We start from the raw sequence: 23,863 nt of genomic DNA, 5'->3' as shown, positions 1-23,863 counted from the left end.
CTCAGACAGTTCTCTTCTCTTCTTTCTATTTTCCATGCTTAATGTTGCAGACACAGACACACAATGCAAAGATTAAGTCATTGTCTCCCCTTTTTATCTGGTTTCAGGTGTGATTTTCATATTGCCCACACCTGTCACTTGCCACAGGTGAGTTAGAACGAGCGTAACATGCTTAAAACAAAGTTGCTTAACCACAATTTTGGAAAAGTGCCAACAGTTTTGTCCAGACCATTTTGGGGGTTTTGTGTGAAATTGTGTCCAATTTGCCTATTTTTCTCAGTTTTTTTGTGTTGTTCCAATGCACACAAAGGAAATAAACATATGTATAACAAAACATTTGTAATTGCAATAATTTTCTGGGAGAAATACTTCATTTTCTGGGACAATTGTAAGGGTGTCAACATTTTCAGCCATAACTGTATATAAGAATATATACCGTATGTATAAATACATACATCGATAAGTGCAGAGCTGCAAGGTCTTGCGATCTCAGTAGTGTATGGTGCTATGGTACGTTGTGGGATGCATGCCAGGATTGTAAAAATTAACTTTTTTTTATTAATCATATGTACAAAACATGTAGATATGATTCATTTAAAAAAATAATATTTTTGTAGATGATTTTTTAAAATTTCTCAAATAAAACTGGTATTTTTTTTCTAATAATAGGTTAATTCCAAAATGAACATTTATTACAATTAATATATTGTATATATACATTTAATAATACATTTTAAGATTTGGGATAAAATGTTGCTGTTTTTTTGTTATCCTAATTTATTTATCGGTTTTAGGTCATGCCCAAACTCATTAGCAATGGGAAAAAAACATATTACCCGACTGAGCTGATGTTTGTTTCTGGATGTTTTCCCAATGTTTCTTTACACACGTTTAGGTGATCACTTAGGAAGGTCTTACACATTATTAAATCATGGTCTGGCCACCCAAATGCTGAATTGTTCAGTGTGAGCAGAATTTAGTATCTGGTACAATCACATACAACATTGCTTAGCAGGGGTTCAGCTTTTTTTTCTCAGTTGGCCACTCTCAGGATGGGTATTACGTCACTTTCCTTGCACCCTGCAGAGGCGGCAATCTTCAGACAGAAACTGGAAATTCATATGAAGTGGAAATGATTCTGATAATGGTGTCTCATATAGTCAGGTATATACTGGTTCATAGCTAATGCTCACCATTGCAAGCCATATTACCAAAATATAGTAAGTGCAGTATTACAGAGAATATCCCTTACTGTAGACGATGTTTCCTTATGTCAGACACTGTACCCGCAGTGTCTCTGGAGATGTGTAAGGGTATAGCCAGTATTACATGATTGCATCACTGTGCACAACCCATAAACTGCTGTCCCTCTATATCATGTCCCTCCTATATGGGTAGCATAGACTGGTTGTTCACTATCTGTAACTATGCAGATGACAAAAATTTAGGAAAAATCAATGCTGCTGTATGCAAGGCTGTCATCAGGGCAGTACAGGTGGTGCTACAGAAAAAGGTCCATACTAATGAATGCAAAAAAAAAGTGAGCCGTCATTACTGTTTGAACTGTGCAATCAACTTATTGTGAAGTAAAAAAAAAAGAGCTGTCACTTCTCTGTTGACACCGCCGCCTTAACAAAAGTCACCCAGTGCTGAGGCATATACAAGTTGCTAATGCTTTGCTGACTGAATATGTGATGTTACTGTAGAATAGCATCAGCACAAAAACTGTGCACCTGGAGCTTCACGACATGGGTTTCCATGACCACGCATCTGACTGCAAGCCTTACATCACCAAGCACAATACTGAGCGTCAGATGGAATAGTGTAAGGGTGTGTTTCCACGTTCAGGAAACGCTGCGTGTTTGACGCTGCGTAGAGCCGCAGCATCAAACACGCAGCGTCCAGATGTTACAGCACAGTGGAGGGGATTTCATGAAATCCCGTCTCCACTATGCATTAAAAGACGCATGTGGCAGACCCGCGGAATCGGACATGCGGCGCGTCTTTTAAGAACGCAGAATGTCCTTACAATGCAGAAACAACGCAAGGACAACACAGGTGACCTGCCAGTAACCTCAGGTGTGGATTTGGTCAGGATTTTACCTGCATAAAATCCTGACCAAATCCTGAGGCAATCCTGAACATGGACACATACCCTAAAGCTGCCACCACTGGACTCTGGAGGAGTGGAAACATACTCTGTAGAATGATGGATAAATCCAGGGCTGCCACTAGAAATTTCGTGGCCCCATACTGGCAAAACTTCCGGGGCCCCCTTGAGACTCCGCCCAGGCTCCACCCCAGCCCCGCCTCCACGATCCACCCCTCAAACTGTCCACAGTCCCACCGCTCTCTCTTGCAAAATCTCCACTTCTCACCTATCACACATTGACAGTTCCCATCACCAGATCACACATATAGCCGGCAGCTTTTGTTTTGGTCAAAAGATTTTTTAAGCCACCAAAATGACAAGGTAGACACTTTTGGCCAGGCCCTACTCTACTGTAACCTATTAAATATTTGTTAAAATATGCAATACAATTTAGGTATATTTTTATTTATTTTTCAATTTTTAAAATGACCTATAATACCACATACAAGGAGCAAATACCACAGCACCATGACCAGACACCATATTATCACCACAGTGACCTATAATACTATCTACAAGGCACAAATACCGCCACACCATGACCAGATGACATATTACCACCACAGTGATCGAATAATATCAAATACAAGGAACAAATACCACAACATCATGACCAGACCACATATTACCACCACATAGTGACTGAATACTACAATACTGATCAATAATAAAAAAAAAACACAATACTATCACCATAAGTGCCATTATACACAGGAGATCTGTACTTAGTATGCAGTGTCTGTGTACAGGTAATACAGTGATCACCAGTGACATTATACACAGGAGCTCTGTATATAGTGTATAGGTAATCCAGTGATCACCGGTGACATACACAGGACCTCTGTATATAGTATACAGTGTATAGTGTCAGTGTATAGATAACACACTGACTCACCAGTGACGTCTCTAGGTGAAGTACTTCATCTTTCATCCCGCACAGACCGCCATCACTTCATCCAGCCAGGACTCGTCTCTGCAGGAAATAACACAGTTATCTCGAGTTCCACTTGCAGAACACATTACTTAATTTTCCCAACTTCTACATTACACCACATGAAGAAGGCGACATAGTATCACTCTACACAGTAATAGGACCGCCTCTCCATTTAAAACAGTGTACTCAAAAAATAAAATAAATACATCACTGCAGTAATAATATCCCTTAATTAGCCCATATGGTAATAATATTCGCCATCCTAGCCCCCCTGTGTCTCATTCCTGGCGTCAGCCATATGTTCTCCCATCCTGCCCTAATGAGTATCCATCCTGCCCCATATGATCTCCCCATCCTGCCCCATCTGTCTCCATCGTATGTGCAGTGCCCCAGAGTCCTGGTCGTTGCAGTACTGTGGCTCCGCCACTATGGGGAGCTATGGTGCGTCCGATGGCACTGAAGGAGTTCATCTGATCAGGTATCACAGACACCAATACATTTCACAGCCGGGCCTCCGGGGGGAGCTAAGGGTGCTATTCATTAGGCCACTCCCCACCATAGTGGGTAAACTGGGGGTCAGGCAGGAAGTTAGATCAGAAAGCTGACTGGGTTGGAACCAGGCAACACCTTGTGGCAGAGGGTGTTGTAGGGGAAGATACAGTAGGGTCTCTGTCAGGGGTGGGATCCTGACAGAGGCTTGGCAATGAGAACGAACGTAACGGGACCGTGCCTGCTCCGGGTAGCGGCGGTGCCCAAGAAAGGATTAGAAGAGAGATAGATTGTGCTGAGTGAGAAACGGGATCACGCAAAGGAGAAATACCAGTAGGAGTCGTGCTGTAAGACCGAAGCAACATCCTACTGAGGCGCACTACCGGTGGCCGGAACGCCGAGGGAGTAGAATAACATTCAGCTTCAAGCAATACTCCAAACAGCGGCAGGGCAGTCAGTCTCAGGCGGGCTGTCTAACTCAAATCACCTATGAAGTCTTGGGAGGCAATTGTGGGAGAGGGGCGTCTCTAGGGTCCCGGAAGAACTCCAGGCCTACCCGTCAAACGGGTGCCGTTCCTACCCGAACCTCAGGGAGGGACGGAGGATTAGCAGAACATCATCTAGTCGAGTTGTGAGGGAACATCAGAAACAGACACAACAGTTGTGGGGTACTTTCCGTAAGCACAGCAGGGAAGGACTACAACACATAGCGCTAGGGGGAAGGCACAGATTTCCTCCTGTGAAGAGAACTCTGGAAGTGTCATTGGACCGGCCGGACTTGCGCAGCCTGGTGAGCCGTATTCTGGATTGAGGACCCAGAGATCTTCAGTAAAGAGGTAAAGAGACTGCAACCTGGTGTCCTCATTATTTACCGCGACCTGCACCCCACAACTGCACCGTTACAACACCACTTATTGCACCGGACGTCCCCCACTGACAGACAGGGCCACGGACCGGGTCTAGCCACCGTGACAACCCCAGAACTGAGACTCAGAGGCCCGGCTCCGGGTACCCCTCGGCCCTGCGGCGGTGTGGGGGCGCTCCAACTTGGCGTCACGAACAGGATCTACTTAAAGCCTGAAGAATCAGGTCATGTGTGCCTTGGAACTGTGATTTACTGTGCTTGGACTGTACTTTATTGCAAAGACTGTGTGCTGCGCCACTTGCCGCCAAAATCCGCCGCCATTGCAGCGCTGAGGAGAGCGCCGGAAGAGAAGAGGGGCGTGGAGTGGGCGTAGACAAGCTAGAGAGCGCGAAGGGCAATGGCCGCCCAGTCTAAACATTTCCTGGTCCTGAGGACGTGTCCGTCAACGGCCGAGGTCCGCCTCCTGATCCTGTTTGGAGGGTGGAGACCATGGAGACGGGGCCGTCCACGAAAGAGACCGCGGGAAGAGGACACCGAAGGAGGAGAAGAGATGGCGACACCGAGAGCACCGCGTGGGACTGCCCCGATCCAGCCTGAGGCTGTACCACCCGACACAGCCCCAGATGCGCCAGCGTTGCGGGAGCTGACCCTTACGGAGCTACCGATGGGCCGATCCCCCTTGCCGCCGTCGGCGGAGTGTGTAGCTGCAGCCGAGGCCCGCCAGCTAGCGCGCCGCGTGGAGGCCGAGGCCCGCGTGCTCGCTCGGCTGGGCCAACCCACGGAGGTCCGTCTAACTCCGGTGTCCCCTGCTCCTTCTGACCCGGCCGCGGCTGAAGGTGCGCTGCAAACACAAGGCCTGAAGATTATGCCAGAGGCCGAGCACCTGCGGCGCTTGATGGCTGCATGGCGGAACCGACCGCAACCGGCAGCCCAGATCGATTTAACCACCGTCGCGGAGGTCCCCTCGTCCCACTGGGGTGTAGTGGTCTCCTTCAACCCCCGATATGGAAGAGGGGTTATCCAGGAGATCGGGGAGCCGCTACAAGTCCACGTGGACCGGAAGGAGGTCGAGCACTGCGGAGGAAGGTTTGCTCGCGACCTGGAGCCCGGTGATGCCGTGACTTACACCCGGTGGAGGAGAGCAACTGGCGAAGCTGGCTGGATGGCACGGGGCGTCCAGCGATGCGTTGCGCTCCAGGCCGCCGCTGAAACAGCTGATGATGAACCCCCTGCCGAAAAGGCCAAAGAACCCGACCCAGCAGAGCAGCAGAGAACCCGGACCCACCATGTGCCGTGGGGGCGAGCAGGATCCTCGGTGAGAAGAACATCACGGCGGGGGATCTTGTCGTTGCTGGGACCAGAGCCACTTCCTGGTGAGGCAGCGCGGCCCGTTGGCCTGGTGAGGCCCGGAAGGAAACCACCTGCTGCGCCGAAAGAGTAAGCATGAATGCTTTAAGAAAGTGTAAATAGTTCTTCTTTTAACTGTTTGTTTACTGTTGCTGCTAAACCCGTTCAGGGTTAATTCCTTATGGATCCCTTTGTTGACCCGGGATCCTTGTTGTTTTGTTTATTTTTTCTAAGTTTTTGCACAAGTCTTAAAAACTGCCGCAATCATGAACAGTGCATGATACAAACTTCTTGTACATAGTTCACACCTTCTTAAGGGTGTTTCCTACTGGTTTTACTTAGAAAGAGACTCTTTGCGAAGATACGCACCGGAGCCTTTGCTGAGTATGGACTGGTAGCTAGAGAACAAATGCTACCTCCTGAAGACTTGGTCCCTTCTTAAAGGGGACATCCACGTGTATATTTGAAGAATCGTATTGCTTTAAGATTGATGGATAGCAATAATGTCTTGATGAGCGAAAGTGATGATAATTCTTACATGTAAAAGTTATATGTATTTGATTGGTTAAATGTAGAGAAATGCAGATGATGTTTCCAGAAAGAAAATAGTAATGAAGATTGATGTTATAAGGGGATAGTTGAGAATGTTGATAAGAAACTAGGGATAGAAGGTAAACCCTGAGTCCTCCATAGTAAGTTAGTTATTGTAAAGAAAGAGTTAATAATGTGTTACAGAAGACAGAAAGTGAACCCGTAGGGGTTGGGTAGTGAGTCCTCCTAGGAGCCATACGTAGACGGCTCAGTGCTTCTAAAACTGAAAGTAATGTTATGATCTATACTGTGTATAGAAGTTGAAAAGGCAGTAGGCCCTGGCTGAACAGGGCGGTCCTGTAACAGAAAGGAGAGGCAGTAGGTCTGGTGCCGATAGGACAGGCGGTCCTGCAGATTCAAAGAAGGAGAATGAAAAAAGTTAATTTACCTTATAATGTGATTATAGGAAGGTCTTTGGTGGATACAGAGTGTATGTCCTTAAAGGCAATGTTAAAGTATTGTTCAGCAATTTTTGCACTTAGTAGAATACCCGGTTGGGTAACAGGAGTTATTTATAGCCTGTAATTTATAATGTTTAATGTTTAACCATGTTTTGTAACGTTCAAGTATTCTCACCTCCCATAAAGGGAAGCTTGTTCAAGTATACGTATTGTTATTTGCACTCAACAAAAATTGTATGTCTTTTTGCTAAACTTGTATTGTTGTTTTCTTCTCAGTCCCGGAGTACTGTGTTTAACCAGGGGGGAGTGCAGCGCCCCAGAGTCCTGGTCGTTGCAGTACTGTGGCTCCGCCACTATGGGGAGCTATGGTGCGTCCGATGGCACTGAAGGAGTTCATCTGATCAGGTATCACAGACACCAATACATTTCACAGCCGGGCCTCCGGGGGGAGCTAAGGGTGCTATTCATTAGGCCACTCCCCACCATAGTGGGTAAACTGGGGGTCAGGCAGGAAGTTAGATCAGAAAGCTGACTGGGTTGGAACCAGGCAACACCTTGTGGCAGAGGGTGTTGTAGGGGAAGATACAGTAGGGTCTCTGTCAGGGGTGGGATCCTGACAGAGGCTTGGCAACGAGAACGAACGTAACGGGACCGTGCCTGCTCCGGGTAGCGGCGGTGCCCAAGAAAGGATTAGAAGAGAGATAGATTGTGCTGAGTGAGAAACGGGATCACGCAAAGGAGAAATACCAGTAGGAGTCGTGCTGTAAGACCGAAGCAACATCCTACTGAGGCGCACTACCGGTGGCCGGAACGCCGAGGGAGTAGAATAACATTCAGCTTCAAGCAATACTCCAAACAGCGGCAGGGCAGTCAGTCTCAGGCGGGCTGTCTAACTTAAATCACCTATGAAGTCTTGGGAGGCAATTGTGGGAGAGGGGCGTCTCTAGGGTCCCGGAAGAACTCCAGGCCTACCCGTCAAACGGGTGCCGTTCCTACCCGAACCTCAGGGAGGGACGGAGGATTAGCAGAACATCATCTAGTCGAGTTGTGAGGGAACATCAGAAACAGACACAACAGTTGTGGGGTACTTTCCGTAAGCACAGCAGGGAAGGACTACAACACATAGCGCTAGGGGGAAGGCACAGATTTCCTCCTGTGAAGAGAACTCTGGAAGTGTCATTGGACCGGCCGGACTTGCGCAGCCTGGTGAGCCGTATTCTGGATTGAGGACCCAGAGATCTTCAGTAAAGAGGTAAAGAGACTGCAACCTGGTGTCCTCATTATTTACCGCGACCTGCACCCCACAACTGCACCGTTACAACACCACTTATTGCACCGGACGTCCCCCACTGACAGACAGGGCCACGGACCGGGTCTAGCCACCGTGACAACCCCAGAACTGAGACTCAGAGGCCCGGCTCCGGGTACCCCTCGGCCCTGCGGCGGTGTGGGGGCGCTCCATATGCATCCTGCCCCATCCGTCTCCAATCCTGCCTCCAGTGTCTCCAATCATGCCCGTATCACCATTCTGCCCCGACTCCAATCATGCTCCCCCTGTCTCCAGTCAAGCCCCATCTGTCTCCAGTCATGCCCCATCTGTCTCCAGTCATGCCCCATCTGTCTCCAATCATGCCCCAGTGTCTCCAGCGTTCTGCCCCAGTGTGTCCAGCGTTCTGCCCCAGTGTGTCCAGCGTTCTGCCCCAGTGTGTCCAGCGTTCTGCCCCAGTGTGTCCAGCATTCTACCCTGGGCCCCCCGGATCGCCGCTCAAAATTAAAAAAAAAAACAAAAAAACAAGTTCTGCTTACCTGCCGCGCTCCTGCTCTCTCCACGCAGCTGAAGCGTGCAATCGCCGGCGACTGACAATGACGTCAGACGCCAGTGACATGCACGCTGCGGCTGACGTCAGCTGCCAGTCTCAGATTGGCTGGCGGCTGTTAACTATTGACATGCGGGCGCGGGCCCGCACGTCAATAGCGTTAAACAGCTGCAGCGCCGGCCGCCGCTAAGGGCCCGGTTCAGCCTGCGGCTGCCGGTAGGGGCCCGGTGAGCAGATGAGAGGGCCCCCTCTGCCCACCAGGCCCCATACGCCAGTCACGGCTGTAATGCCCTGATGGCGGCCCTGGATAAAACACTTCTCTATCTGGAATTTGATGAAGGAGTCTGGGTTTAGCAAATGCCAGGAGAATGTCACCTGCCTGAAGGCATTGTGCCGGCTGTAAATTTGGTAACGGAAGAATAATGCCATGGGGCAGTTTTTCACAGGTCAGTCTAGGCCTTTTAGATCTGGTGAAGAGAAATCTTCATGCTTCATTATACAAGACATTTTGGACAGTTGTGTTTTTCCAGCTTTGTGGGAACAGTTTGGGGATAGTCATTTTCTCTTCCTCGTGACTAGGCCACAGTGCACAAAGCAATGTCCACAAAGACATGGTTGGGGGAGTTTAATGTGGAGAATCATGACTGGCCACAGAGCCATGACTTCAGCCCCATCCAGCATAGATCGTCAGCCCGTCCCTCTCTACATCACTCACAATTGCTCTTCTGGATGAATGGGGAAAAATTACCACAAACACCTCCAACATCTTGTAGAAAGTCCCACCAAAGACAACATCTGCAAGGGGTTTGTATGTATCTTGGTTTGTTTCCACACTTGTAAGACATCCTAGTAGGGAATTTAGATTGTGAGCCCCAATGGAGACAGTGATGCCTGTAAAGTGCTGTGGAATAAGATGTCATTATATAAGTAAGCTAAATACATTTAGACTGGGACATCCTAAATATTCCTGTAGGTGTAATGTGGATGATGTATAATACTTTTGCTCATGTAATGTCCGCACTGTCAGAGTTGTGCAAGTCTTAGAACATTTGTGGGTCCTATGAATGTGCAGGAAGCATCTTGCAGGCTGATTGAGAAGTCACTATATTGGTGCAGAAGACAAGGGACATCAGATTTCTCAATCTATTTTATATTACGACTGCAATAACATTTTATTTTTGGCCAGTAAAGTTACCTTGGCTCTAAGCTTGTATTACTGATACTTGTCAGCTTTGATGAACTGCCTTCCTTTTCGCTGCAGAGCCTGTGGTGGAGCCAGATGTTGTAAAGTGTGATCCTGGATGGCAGAGTTATGGCACAAACTGCTACCGGCTAACTAATGAGAAAAAGAGCTGGCAGGAAGCAAAAAAGACATGTGTGCGGAGTGAGGGCAACCTCGTCAGCGTCCACAGCCTACTGGAGCTGGAGTTCGTCACCAAGCAGATAAAACAAGGTGAAAGATCTGGAAGATATACCCTGGCGGCAATGTCTAATCTGTGATAACTTCCATAGTGGCGTTCTCCAGTCTTAAAATGTTTCAATTTGTTGTCTTAAAAGGGTTAGTTACCCTTTGGACGTTTTTCTTTTTCTTAAATGCATGCAATTTGGGGCTAAAAATATTTTTTTACAATTGGGTTTCAATGAAAAATTTTCAGGGTTCTTTCTGCTGTAGAAAGAGTTAACTGAGAATCCGTCAGTCAGCCTGCAATGGTGGTCTTACAGGAAGTCGGTAACTCTTTTATATCTCCTTTTCTGAGCTCCTCTCGGCTGATTTATGACCACGGACCATGTTAAAACTGAATATGTAGGGAAACATGACACTGTAAAAGCCGGACGCTGCGCAATTTTTTATGAAACCCCAAAATTACCTTTTTAGCCTCAGATACATGCATTTAAGTGTTAGGCTAGGTTCCCATTGCGTTAGGACAATCCGTTTAGCTCTAAGCGCTAGCGGATTGCGCTAACGCAATGTCTTTTAAGGGGTCGCATTAAACGTCCCCGCTAGCGCAGATCCCCGATCTGCGAGAGCGGGTAACGGACCTCGGGCGCGCCGCGGACGCTGCAAGCAGCGTCCGAGGCGCGCTACAAAAGAACGGCACATCGCTAGCGCGTGCCGAAAATGACACGCGCTAGCAATGCGCTTTAACATTGCTGGCAATGGGAGCGCTAACGGACGCGTTGCACGGCGTTAATTTCGCCGTGCAATGCTGTCCGTTAGCGCTCACACTAAAATGCAATGGGAACCTAGCCTTAGGCTCTGTGCACACGTCGCTTTTTTTTCGCGTTTTTTCGCTATAAAAACGCAAAAAAAAGCTCACATTAAGCATCCTATTTAATAGAATGCAATCCGCATTTTTTGTGCACATGCTGCGTTGTTTTCCTGAGCGGAAACGCTTTCCAGAAAAAAACGCAGCATGTTCATTAAATTTGCGGAATCGCGGGGATTCCGCACACCTAGGAGTCCATTGATCTGCTTACTTCCCGGATGGGGCTATGCCCACCATGCGGGAAGTAAGCAAATCATGTGTGGTTGGTACCCAGGGTGGAGGAGACTTTCCTCCACGGACTGGGCACCATATAATTGGTAAAAAAAAAGAATTAAAATAAAAAATCGTGATATACTCACCTTCTGATGGCCCCCGGAGTCTTCCCGCCTCTCAGTGGTGCACGCGGCCACTTCAATTCCCATGGATGCTTTGTGTGAAGGACCTGCGATGACGTCTCGGTCACGTGACTGTGACGTCATCGCAGGTCCTGAACACAAAGCATCTATAGGAACGGAAGCCGCCGCGTGCATCGCTGAGGAGATCGGGGGCCATCAGAAGGTGAGTATAACCATTTTTTTAATTATTTTTAACATTATATCTTTTTACTACTGATGCTGCATAGGCAGCAGCAATAGTAAAAAGTTGGTCACACATGTCAAACGCTATGTTTGAGAAGTGTGACCAACCTGTCAATCAGTTTTCCAAGCAATGCTACAGATCGCTTGGAAAACGCTAGCATTCTGCAAGCTAATTATGCTTGCAAAACGCTAGGAATATGCATGCCAATTCCGCATGCGATATATCCACGGCAGGAGTTGTGCACTTAGCCTTAAAGAAAAATTGTCCCAAAAAGGTGAACAACCCCTTTAACTGAGGGTCATCGATGACCCATGTTAAACAGTAGGGGAAAGAGTTAACCTATTATGCACTTTAGGCCGGGGTCACACTTGCGTGTGCAATGCGAGAAATCCGGCACTGCCGCCAGAACTCGGGACCGGAGCATTCAGCTACATGTATTTCTATGCAGCCGCACACTCCGGTCCCGAGTGCCGGCGGCAGTGCCAGGTATTGATGCGAGAGGCTCATGCGAGTTTCTCGCATTACACACGCAAGTGTGACTCCGGCCTTAGTAGGAGCAGCAGGTGCAAAGAAAATGTAGCATTACATAGCCATCATTCAGATTAACGATTTATGCAGACGACTGTATTTTTCGGGCCAAAAAACATTGACCAATGATATTCTGTCAGGCTGTGCACATATCCAATTTTTTTTTTCCTCGGACCGAGCCAGTCTGACAAAAAATAGCTTTATGGCTGAGTTTGATCCAATGTTCGGATTGCTCTTGACTGTGCAAGTCAATGAGCCCATGGAAATGATCGGACTGCACTCGGATGACATCTGAGTGCAGTCCAATTTCCAAAGACTTAAAGAATGTTGAAGATGGAGACATTTTTTTTCTCCATCTTCTCCTCATCTGAGAGAATTGGTTCACACTATGATCACACTCTGATCAGATTTACATTTGCATAATCGGCCCGATTCTCTCAGATGACAGATTATACGGTCGTCTGCACCGGCCTTAATAGCCATCGTTGTACTACAAGGATTACTCCAGTCCCCAAGAGCTGTGGCTCATAAAGTAGGATTCCGGATGGAGACACCCCTTTAGTCCATCTAGGTGGCTGACAATACAACCCCTTTAACAGCCAAAAAGGAAACAAATCAGAAATTGCCCCAGGATTATAGCATACTTTTTCCTTCAGACGTAGAAGAGCTGTGGATCGGACTGAATGATATCAAGCACCAGATGAATTTTGAGTGGTCAGATGGCAGTGCTGTCACTTTTACATCATGGCATCCCTTTGAGCCCAACAACTTCCGGGATAGCATGGAGGACTGTGTCACTATCTGGGGACCGGTGAGAAAAGGATTCTTATTTTATAGAGAAAATAGCTTTCCTTGTGATTGTCATTTCCCAGAGTTCTTATTAATGCAAAATCCAAACCATTGAACTTGAATGAAAATAGTTTGTGCCTCCCCAAAAAGGGATGATCTAAAGAAATAACGGAGCCTAAAAAGGGTTGTAAATTATTTTAAAAAATAACATAGCCGCTATTTCGCTGCAATAGCACCACACTTATCCGTTGGTTATGTCTGGTATTGCAGCTTAGCTCTATCGAAGAAAAGTCTGACCTGCAATACCACATACAACCGAGGTGTGGCAGTGTTTTTAGAAGAAACCTCCATGTTGTACAACCCTTTTTACCATATCAGCAGTTTTATGAAATGTGGGTTCCCTGGCAGGATATTGTGTGGTGTGTAATAATTTATGTTTTGGGAAAAAAAAAGAAGTGTGAAGTATTTTTTTCTCTCTACAACAATAGTAAATACTTGTGGTTGGGTAAAAAAGGTTTAAAAAAACATATCGGCAGTTTTATGAAATGTGGGTTCCCTGGCAGGATATTGTGTGGTGTGTAATAATTTATGTTTTGGGAAAAAAAAAGAAGTGTGAAGTATTTTTTTCTCTCTACAACAATAGTAAATACTTGTGGTTGGGTAAAAAAGGTTTAAAAAAAACATATCGGCAGTTTTGCTCTGTACATGCAGACAACTTTCCACTTGGCAAGTTCCTTGTTAGGTGACCACTAGGGGCGCTTCACAGTTATGTCGTTCTCAGGGGGCTGGAATAGAGGCCAAAATCAATATAATATTTCACTGCTTCTCAAATAGTATGCACAGACTGTTGATCTTGAATATTTTTTCTAACAGGAGGGTAAATGGAATGACAGCCCATGTAATCAGACCAGCCCGTTTATCTGCAAGAAGCCTGGGCAACCCATAGAGGGGACCACTGAGGACCACCATGAACCCTGCCAAAAGGTACAAACAGAAATGCTGTTATTTATTATTATAAAGAGGTGTTCCAGTCTCTAAATTGCATGCATTGTTCACTGGCAGATTACACTAAATCTTGTAGGCTCACAGTAAGATTCACTTCACATTAATCACACATCCCCAAGTGACCAGGGATAAGCCATTTTTCTCTCTGCCAGCTTTTTGAAAACTAATGCAGCTGTAATCACACAAAGCTGGTGAACATCCCTCCTTGTCTAAAACCACGGACAAGAACGCACAGTTATTCCTCCTCTCCTGCTACTATTCACATCCACTTACAGAGCACATAAGATCCGGCTCACGGTCCGGTTCTCTGAGGACAGGGGTCTCGGTGTGTGCAGCCCACCACTTCAGAGCGGAATAGTTGTTGCATCTTGGCTTCTTCTCATCACAATCTCACCATATCCATACACTGGCCCATAAACCTTCGAATTCTGACATTAACGACTAGTGATGAGAGAAGGACCAAGTTTTTTCCTGAAATCAACAGTTCCATGTGAATTCAAATAATTTTCAATTTAATTTGTGAGGATTGCACAAAAAAATTCCTTTCCAGCCTTTTGGTGAATCCTATAAAGCTGACAGATAGTAAAGAAAAAAAACATACCTCATCACTCACCTCTCCGGATACCCAACTGCTTACTGGCCACCTTGCAGTCCTCTTTCTTCCATCATGTGCCACATATCCAGCGTTTTCACTATAGGCAAGGACTTCCGGCCGCGACCTGGCCTCAGGGGTCACTGTGCATCGTAAGGTTCGACACCAGGCCTCAGGGGTCACTGCGCATCATAAGGTTCGACACCAGGCCTCAGGGGTCACTGCGCATTGTAAGGTATGACACCAAGCCTCAGGGATCACTATGCATTGTAAGGTTCGACAGCAGGCCTCAGGGGTCACTACGCATCATAACGTTCGACACCAGGCCTCAGGGGTCACTGCGCATTGTAAGGATCAACACCAGGCCTCAGGTGTCACTACGCATCATAAAGTTCGACACCAGGCCTTAGGGTCACTGCGCATCTTAAGGTTTGACACCAGGCCTCAGGGGTCACTGCACATCGTAAGGTTCTACACCAGGCTTCAGGGGTCACTGCACATTGTAAGGTTCGACACCAGACCTCAGGGGTCACTGCACATTGTAAGGTTCGACACCAGGCCTCAGGGTAAATATAGGAAAACTGACTGAACAGCAATCTAGTCTGAACTGGTGCATAACCAAAAAAGGACTTGCATAGCAAATAGATCAATGGCTGCGCTCAATTTTACTGTACTAAAGCAAGAAAATGTGCGATACATGAAATGTGAATAGCATAATGGCTTGTGAAATCTATGAAAAAAACACATGAGATGCTTAGCACAAGATTTGGCCAAAAATTGTGAGCCCATCCACCAAACGTCAAGGTAATCTCAAATGGGTACCTGACCTGACTGCCTAGTGTGAACACTTACCTATGGCTAATAACATGGTAAAGCCTGCATTTATAGGAAGGTCGGAATAACTGTGTTTGGATGTAATTAAAATCATAGCATGGTGAAAGGCAGGGCCTTCAAGTCAGAAAAAATAGTACATAGTAAATATAGGAAACTGACTGAACAGCAATCTAGTCTGAACTGGTGCATAATCTTGTGCTAAGCATCTCATGTGTTTTTTCATAGATTTCACAAGCCATTATGCTATTCACATTTCATGTATCGCACATTTCCTTGCTTTAGTACAGTAAAATTGAGTGCAGCCATTGATCTATTTGCTACCAAGCCTCAGGGGTCACTACGCATTGTAAGGTTCGACACCAGGCCTCAGGGGTCACTACGCATCATAAGGTTCGACACCAGGCCTCAGGGGTCACTGAGCATCGCAAGGTTCAACACCAGGCCTCAGGGGTAACTACGCATCATAAAGTTCAACACCAGACCTTAGGGTCACTGCGCATCTTAAGGTTTGACACCAGACCTCAGGGGCAGTGCACATCATAAGGTTCGACACCAGGCTTCAGGGGTCACTACGCATCTTAAAGGTCAACACCAGGCCTCAGGGGTCACTGCATATCGTAAGGTTCATCATCAGGCCTCAGGGGTAACCGTACATGGTAAGGTTCGACATCAGGCCTCAGGGGTCACTGTGCATTGTAAAGTTTGACACCAGGCCTCAGGGGTAACGGCACATGGTAAGGTTCGACACTAGGCCTCAGGGGTCACTGCGCATCGTGAGGTTCAACATCATGACGTCAACGTGCTCCGTGACCTAGCAACGCACAGCGACTGGGCCAGAAGTGCTGGCCTATAGTGAAAAGACCAAACAGGTAAGCGATGAGAAAGAGAGTATGTGTCCACGTTCAGGAAACGCTGCGTTTTTGACGCAGCGCTGAGCCGCAGCGTCAAAAACGCAGCGTCCAGATGTTACAGCATAGTGGAGGGGATTTAATGAAATCCCGTCTCCACTGTGCAGGAAAAAACGCATGCGTTTTTCCCGCGAAAACGCACATGCGGTGCGTTTTTTAAGAACGCAGCATGTTGCTACAATGAGCAAAACACGCAGGAACACCGCAGGTGACCTGCCAGTGACCTCAGGTGCATTTTTGGTCAGGATTTTACTTGCATAAAATCCTGACCAAAGCCTGAAGCAAACCTGAACGTGGACACATACCCTAAGTAAGTATTATTATTTTTTTTTTATTTTAACATCTCACATTTATAATGTTATTTCTCTCTAGACCCCAGAACATAATAAGGATCATTCAATTCGTGACCAATGTATTAGCTGCGAATCGAACTCGTGCGGAAAATTCGCCGAGGCCAGGGGACTGATATCCCAAATGCGTTGCTCATCACTATTAACAACATCTTTCACAATAATTGTGTAATGTGAATGGGTTGAGGGACAATGTGTCCAAAAACGCTCTTTCATCGCGCATTAAATCACTTAGGCGAGCGATAAAATTCTGTTTGAACTTTTGAAAATTGTGTAATGGAAATGGAGATTCTTCTCTCATTCAACGATTACACCAGCAAAAAGGGAAGTGGAAATCCAAACCTAAATCGGTCTGGCTTTCAGTGACTGGGTGATCATGTTCTGCGGTAATTGTACAGTAGCCATTGGAGCACTGGACCGAATACTTATTCTTGTCACATTCTTCATTGGCATTATTGCAAATGCCGCTGTTCATATAAACTTGTGAAATTGATTATCGAACATTTTATCGCTAATTTTACTACATTTTCTTTGCACAGAATCAGCGGGAATGTCTGTACAATATTTTATGAATTCAGGTATTAGAAACTATTAGTATCACCTATGGGATTGAACGTTCAACAGAAACACACTCTGGATTATGATCTCTGTCTGAGTGAACACAGCTCACGATGCCCGATGTTACGCTGTACCGACCCCTTTTAAACCATTTAATTCTCGATTCTCGTCCTGTATAAACACTTGTCTGGCATTGTTTTCTTGTCTTCAGTTCCAACGACTTCATTGTTTAAATGATTATCTGTTCCTGTCAGTGAACTCTAAAGTCTGGCCATAGATGATATCTGTATGCCAACAGCTCTCTTTCCCCATACATCTTCTCCCCATACACTGCTCGACAAAGTGTGTATGTGATCTGAATGGGGAACCTGACGACTCTGGCAACTCTTATGGTGGCTTGGCTCCTGTAGAACAAAAAGATTGGACATGTTGAAAACCACCTGCCCGATCTTTCTCAGTCAGGAGGTCCCATTACATATTAGCCAAAAATCATTATTGTTTTTGTAATCTTTTTTTTTATTATTTGGTCATTAAAGGAGTGTTTCCATATATTTGGCATGATCTATGTGATTTACACCATGTCCTTCCTTCCTTCTTTAGGGCTGGAGCTGGCACATGCCATCTTGTTACTGGCTCAGCGATGAACAAGTGACGTACAATGAGGCGATTAAATCTTGTTCCGGCCGAGCTTCTAGACTGCTCATTATCCAGAACAGGTAGGACCTATGTCATGAAGTTGCAGGATACTGAAGCTATGTGCACACAGGACTTATCCACTTCTGGTTTCCCTCGCAGAGGTTATTGCGGCAATGCTACAACTGTCACCTTTTACATTGTAAAGGGTTAAAGGGGTTTTCATTAAAATTGCAGAATGCCTGTAAAAAAACAATCAACTTTGCAATTTGTTTCTTATTAATCATCTGCGTTCTCAAAAACAGAAGGATTTTTAATTTTGTAGTTTACTGCTCGTCGCCTAGGTTACTGGCCACCTCTGCAGTCTAACAGTGGTGGAGGGTTTCCTTGGCAAGGAGTGCTGCTCTTGCATGCTCTTTGCTATAGTCTTTGGTGGCACTGAACTACTCCATTGCTGCAGAGGCAAAGCTACCTCCACTTCCATGTGCACAGTTCTGGAGCGCACACCTTCGGGAGATAGAGGTTAAGTGTTGAGAATAACCTTTTAAATCCACAGCAAAAATTGACATTATATAGATTGAAAATCAACACCAATGGTCAATTTATGCAGAAGATTTTTCCTGCAATGCGTAGTTGACATTTTAAGAAATCTTATCCACATACAGTAATATCTGCCTGGAAAATTAAGATGGAAAATCTACTGTCTCTTCTCCCTAGGTGCATATACCATGATGAGTTTTTGTACATCTATGTCTACTCTAATCCTCCTTTCGTCTTACATAGGTTTGACCAGGCCTTTGTTAATAGTCTTCTTTACGAGTCTGAAGGAAGCTATTCCTGGACAGCTCTGCAGGATATAAATCGTACTGGGATTTTTCGCTGGTATAATGGGGAAGAAGTGACTTACACTCACTGGAACAGAGGTGAACCTGGTAAGTAAAAAGATAATGAGGAATCCTATACATTTTCACATGGTAGAGAGGAGGAAATAAGTTTCAGGATTCTGGTCCAGGGGCCATGGAATACGGACCTGGCCACAAGAAACCTACGAATCACCTCCTACCTGACGGGATCCACAGCTCCTTTTTGGATTAGCTGGCCTGGTGTGACATCATGAGTGCGCCGTGACGCACACACATTAGGGCGGCTAATCAAAAGAAGATCCGTGGATGCCATCAGGTAAGTTGCGGATTGTAGGAGTCCTGTCCAGTAGAATACTGACCAGGGTCATGCTAATTTAATTGCTTATCTCTGATGACTGGGAAGACTTAGCACAAGTAATAATCTGCTCACTGCAACCACATACTTTTTCTTCATAGTGTTTTCTTCCATCAGGTTACGATAAAGGGGGATGTGTAGTGTTGGCTACAGGAAGATCCCTCGGTTTGTGGGAGGTAAAGGACTGCGATTCGTTCAGATCAAAGTACATCTGTATGCAGACTCTGCTTCCAATGGTCCCTCTGTTACCCGCAGCTCGGCCAACGCCCAGTGTTAATGGAAGTTGTCCTGATGACTGGAGCTCTTCCCCGACGCTAAGGCACTGCTACAAGGTGAGCCTGAGAGGAGGTTCTCACAAAACACTGCAATGGCTTAATTTGCCTTGATGAAGACTAGTTTTGAGTCACACGCCCGACACAGGATTCTACGGGGTTCCTGTTCTGTCAATCTTACTAGGCCCTGCTACATAATGTTCCACAGATCAATCATAAGGAAATCCTATCAGATGACAGGCAGAGACGTATTTAGGCCTCCACCTACTCTGTGTCACTTATAGTTCTGATGTCTTTCTATAAAGCTATATTCACACATCCGTGTGTCATGGTCCAAGCATAGGCCATGAAGCACAGGTTGGCCGCAAGTGTCCTGACCATGGGCGTCACTATAGTAGGTGTAGCGGTTGCAGTCGCACTTGTGCCCTGGAGCCTAAGCTGCCCAAACTGAGAACTGTCCATATGGGAACACAAATACTCTTACAAACCCATAATATTTAGGGTCCCTGTAGTCAATTTTGCATTGGGACCCACAAGCTTTAAGTTACCCCACTGGCCCCGACCCAAAACTTGGCAGCCAAATAGACATATATGAGACATTTCCAGGTATGGTCAGAAGACCCACAGAAGTCCATGCATGATGGTTCATGCTTGGATCGTGAGACATGCAATTGTGAATGCTCCCATAGTCAGAGGAACCTATGGATACTAAGCCCTGATTTGCTGTCTGTATAGGTACCCCTTCGCTATCACTCAATCATAAGTTACTTGTAGTTGTTACTAATGACAGGCCTCTTATTTCTCAAATAGGTTTTTCATTCAGAGAATTCCCAGGATAAAAAGACTTGGGGCTCAGCTCAACAATCCTGTCGAGAAATCGGGGCTCAGTTACTTAGTATCTCCAGTGTTGCTGAGGAGCAGCATGTCGCTCAAATACTAAGCAAAATCTTCGGGTAAGTAGTATCTGTATCTCTGACTGGCCAGAAACTCCATTTTCCGCCTTGTCTTAGACTCTATTCGTACACATCTTTAAAAAGTAGGGCAATTTCACCTATAAACAATAAGAGTAGAAAAACAGCAATCTGACGTTTTGGTTTCTTTTTTTAGCTTCTGGCTTGTAGAAATAACATTTCAGGACTTTTGGGGTCTCCCAAATACTCAACCCATGTTATCACACATGGATATCATAATGGCAATCCTCTACTCAAGATCCTCCTTTTTTATCTTTTTAAACAGAGCAGGATTGATGCAACAAAAAATGGCCACAATGTGGAGAATGCGATCATGGATGACATAACTTACCAATCATTGGAATGGTCCTCATGTCCTTCTCTGTTCACACGTTCATTTTCTGCGAGGTTTTCATTGCTTTTTTATGGACATAACATAATAAATGATGCTGCAGGGCGGCTATGTAAGACAGAAACATGACAGACTCATTATAAGTCGATGTGATCGGTTTGGACCCATTACAAATTGGATCATTTCTGAATCATCATATTTTTATGTATTGTATGAAATTTCAACCCTTGACAATACTGTGAACAGAGCCCAATACTGCATGTTAGATGTGTGGCTGCACATAACTAATTCTAGCAATTAAAATTGATCGCAGTCGGTATCAATTTGAGATCCTGGCATTCTAAAGATTTTTGAATATTTGCTTTGATGATGTCTCTCTCAGTGAATCAGATCCTGAAGCCCACGAACAACACTTATTTTGGATTGGCCTTTACCGAGGAGATCCCAGTGGTGACCACAGTTGGGTTTGGAGTGATGGACTAGGGGTAAGTTAAAAATATTCAGTCCAATAAGAAAATGTAACTATTATTTTGAAAAAAAAAGTTTTCGGCAGATAATATGACCAGACCTGAATGGGCCTTAATGATTTTTTTTCCATTTTTGAATCTCCCAATTTCAGTAACCATAACTTTTTTATTTTTTCATTGACGTGGCTGCAAGAGGTTTTCTTTTATTTTTTTAACACTGTTTTGACGTACATATTAATTACTGTGTAATATATACATTTTAACATAATTTGTCCTCAAGTGATTATAAAAGATCTCTAGGGATCACCTTTTTTAATTGCTCCTTTTTTCACTGTAACTGGGGCTTCCATAGGAACCCCAGTTACAGGGGACAACGGTCCACGGCAGTGATAGAAGTCACTAGCAGACTTAATTTCAGTTGCTGAGCAGAGACCCAGCAATCATGTGATTGTTAGGTCCTACAGAACCATTAGCAGATGCTTTTCTTCGCTGCATAATGCTCAAGGAGCACCATGTAGCCGGCAGAAAAGGAGATGGAAGCAATGATAAACTCATTCTATCTTCTTCCTAGTGTTTAGTGAACGTGTCTAACAGCTTGGAACTGGACCTGCTCCTTCGAGATTGCAGGATCTTTAACTCTGCACACTAAATTTACAATGGAGAGACGTTAAAGCCAAGGACCTAGCGTCATAAATGTACATCTCTTGGTCTTTAATAAGGTTAACTAAGCTTTAATTATACAAACAAGGATAACACCTTTATAACACTGTCTGTTTTTGTTATTATTGAAAAATAAATAAAATGAACTTGTATTTGTTAATATTTTACTACTATTTTGTATGTTCAATAACATTTTTATATTGCATGTACAGCTTCTATGCAGCGTTAAGCATCCCTGACTAGAATCACAGACACACTCCCTTCTAAACATCCCTTATGACTTGCCGAACTATTAAATTTATGTTTTCAAGATATATTAGACAGATGGTAACAGTAGCTTTAAAATCAGACTACACAGAGTTGGTTTGTAGTCTGTTACCATAGAGACAGATAGATGTGCATGGCTGCAATGTATCAGTCAGCTGAGGCTAGAGAGAAAAAATGCATCAGCAAACTTGAATTTGCCTACATGTGAATGATGTACTGTGATCCATTCTCATGAATATTGATGTAGTCCAAAAAATTGTTTCCTCAGAAGATGGAGAACTTTGCAACAAATCTTGTCATCTAGTTTGCTTCTCTTTTTAGTATGCGTACCACAATTTCGACCGCAGCAATCAGGACAATGATGACATCCGGAGATGCGCAGTGTTAAACCTTTCATCCCTGCAGTGGGTGGCCCTCGAATGTGAGTCGCCAACAGATTGGATTTGTAAACTTCCCAAAGGTACAGTCCTATGAATTAATTATTTAGATATATTTTAATTCTTATTATAAAATTATGCATTTGTTTATTTGACCACAGGTTGTGTCAGGTATTGCAGCCTGATTTACTTATTCACTTCAATGGATAAAAGCTGCAGTAGTTAACATGAATACTTACCAACATTGCGGTTGGCATAATATAGATGTTTAAAGGGGTTGTCCACTAGTCAGGCAACCCCTTCTCAACCCCTATGTTTTCCCTAGTAAAATAACAACACTTATACTCACTTCAGGTGCCGGAGCCATTCCAGCAATGTCTGCTCTTTCTCTCCCAGGTCTCACATGACATTGTTATGTCACGTGATCCATGTGGCCCAATCAGCGCTGGCTCCCTCTCCTCTCCTATGGATGTAATTGGCATCTGGAGGAAATGAGAGAGCATCCACAGCTCCCACTTCCCCGGATGTATTGATTTGTCTGAAGGAGGGGAGAGTGAAGCCAGCGCTGATTGGCTGCAGGGATTGCGTGACATAACAATGTCACATGAGCCCCAGGAAGCCAGTGTTGTCACTGGTAGAATGGCGTTGACAGTGGTGGAATGGCGCTGGCACTGGAGGTGAGTATTAGTGTTTTTTTACATGGTTTACCATCAGTGTTTCCCAAACTCCAGTCCTCACAGCCCCCAACAGATCATGTTTTTAGGATTTCAATTGCAATTGTGAGACATCCTGTGACAATGTCTGATGCTTTAATAATGCATCCAATACTAAGTAAATCCTGAAATCATCATCTGTTGGGTGGTTGTGAGGACTGGAGTTTGGGAAACACTGGTTTACATAAGCTCCACTCTTTTGTGGCCCAGGACAGCTCTGAATTTGTGGGGATTGGATCTGAAAATGGGATAGACAAGTCCAATTCTGGACTGTTCACAATTATAGACAAGATATGTGTGGAGCTGTACCTAGAAGAAAGTATTCATATCTTTCTAATCATTAACAACCCTTCTTAAAGGGTAAGATATGGGATAACTTATAATATATGGGATAACTTGCTGATTGCTGGGGGTCCAACCTCTAGGATCGACATCACTCCTAAGATTGTGGGTCTGAAACGCTAATGCAGCGCCCCAGAGTCCTGGTCGTTGCAGTACTGTGGCTCCGCCACTAAGGGGAGCCATGGTGCGTTCGATGGCACTGAAGGAGTTCCTCCAATCAGGTATCACAGACACCAATATGTTTCACAGCTGGGCCTCCGGGGGGAGCTAAGGGTGCTATTCATTAGGCCACTCCCCACCATAGTGGGTAAACTGGGGGTCAGGCAGGAAGTTAGTAGAAAAAGCTGACTGGATCGAACGAAGCAACACCTAGTGAGAGAGGGTGTTGTGGAGGAAGAGACAGAAGGGTCTCTGCCAGGGGTGGGATCCTGGCAGAGGCTTGGCATTGAAAGAACGTAACGGGACCGTGCCTGCTCAGAATAGCGGCGGTGCCCTAAGAAAGGATTAGAAGCGAGATAGATTGTGCTGAGTGAGAAACGAAATCAAGCAGAAGGAGAATACCAGCAGGGGTTTTGTTGAAAGAGGCAGCACCTTGCTGAGGCGCAT

General features: G+C 45.3%; 1 protein-coding gene across 1 annotated transcript in view; it reads left to right on the top strand.

The window, feature by feature from the left end:
• The window catches only part of MRC2 (mannose receptor C-type 2), a 122,238-nt gene that overhangs the window by 72,156 nt on the left and 26,219 nt on the right, over nt 1-23,863 (top strand). Inside the window, exons 7-15 of the mRNA XM_077252688.1 lie at nt 9,858-10,049; nt 12,627-12,781; nt 13,633-13,743; nt 17,607-17,722; nt 18,423-18,571; nt 18,975-19,189; nt 19,940-20,082; nt 20,814-20,916; nt 22,147-22,285. Of these exons, the coding sequence (XP_077108803.1) occupies nt 9,858-10,049; nt 12,627-12,781; nt 13,633-13,743; nt 17,607-17,722; nt 18,423-18,571; nt 18,975-19,189; nt 19,940-20,082; nt 20,814-20,916; nt 22,147-22,285 (1,323 nt within the window). The remainder of the gene's footprint in view (nt 1-9,857; nt 10,050-12,626; nt 12,782-13,632; nt 13,744-17,606; nt 17,723-18,422; nt 18,572-18,974; nt 19,190-19,939; nt 20,083-20,813; nt 20,917-22,146; nt 22,286-23,863) is intronic.

The sequence above is a fragment of the Ranitomeya variabilis genome, chromosome 4 (assembly GCF_051348905.1).
Source record: "Ranitomeya variabilis isolate aRanVar5 chromosome 4, aRanVar5.hap1, whole genome shotgun sequence".
Taxonomy (NCBI): Eukaryota; Metazoa; Chordata; class Amphibia; order Anura; family Dendrobatidae; genus Ranitomeya; species Ranitomeya variabilis.
This window is presented reverse-complemented; position numbering and strand designations above follow the sequence as displayed.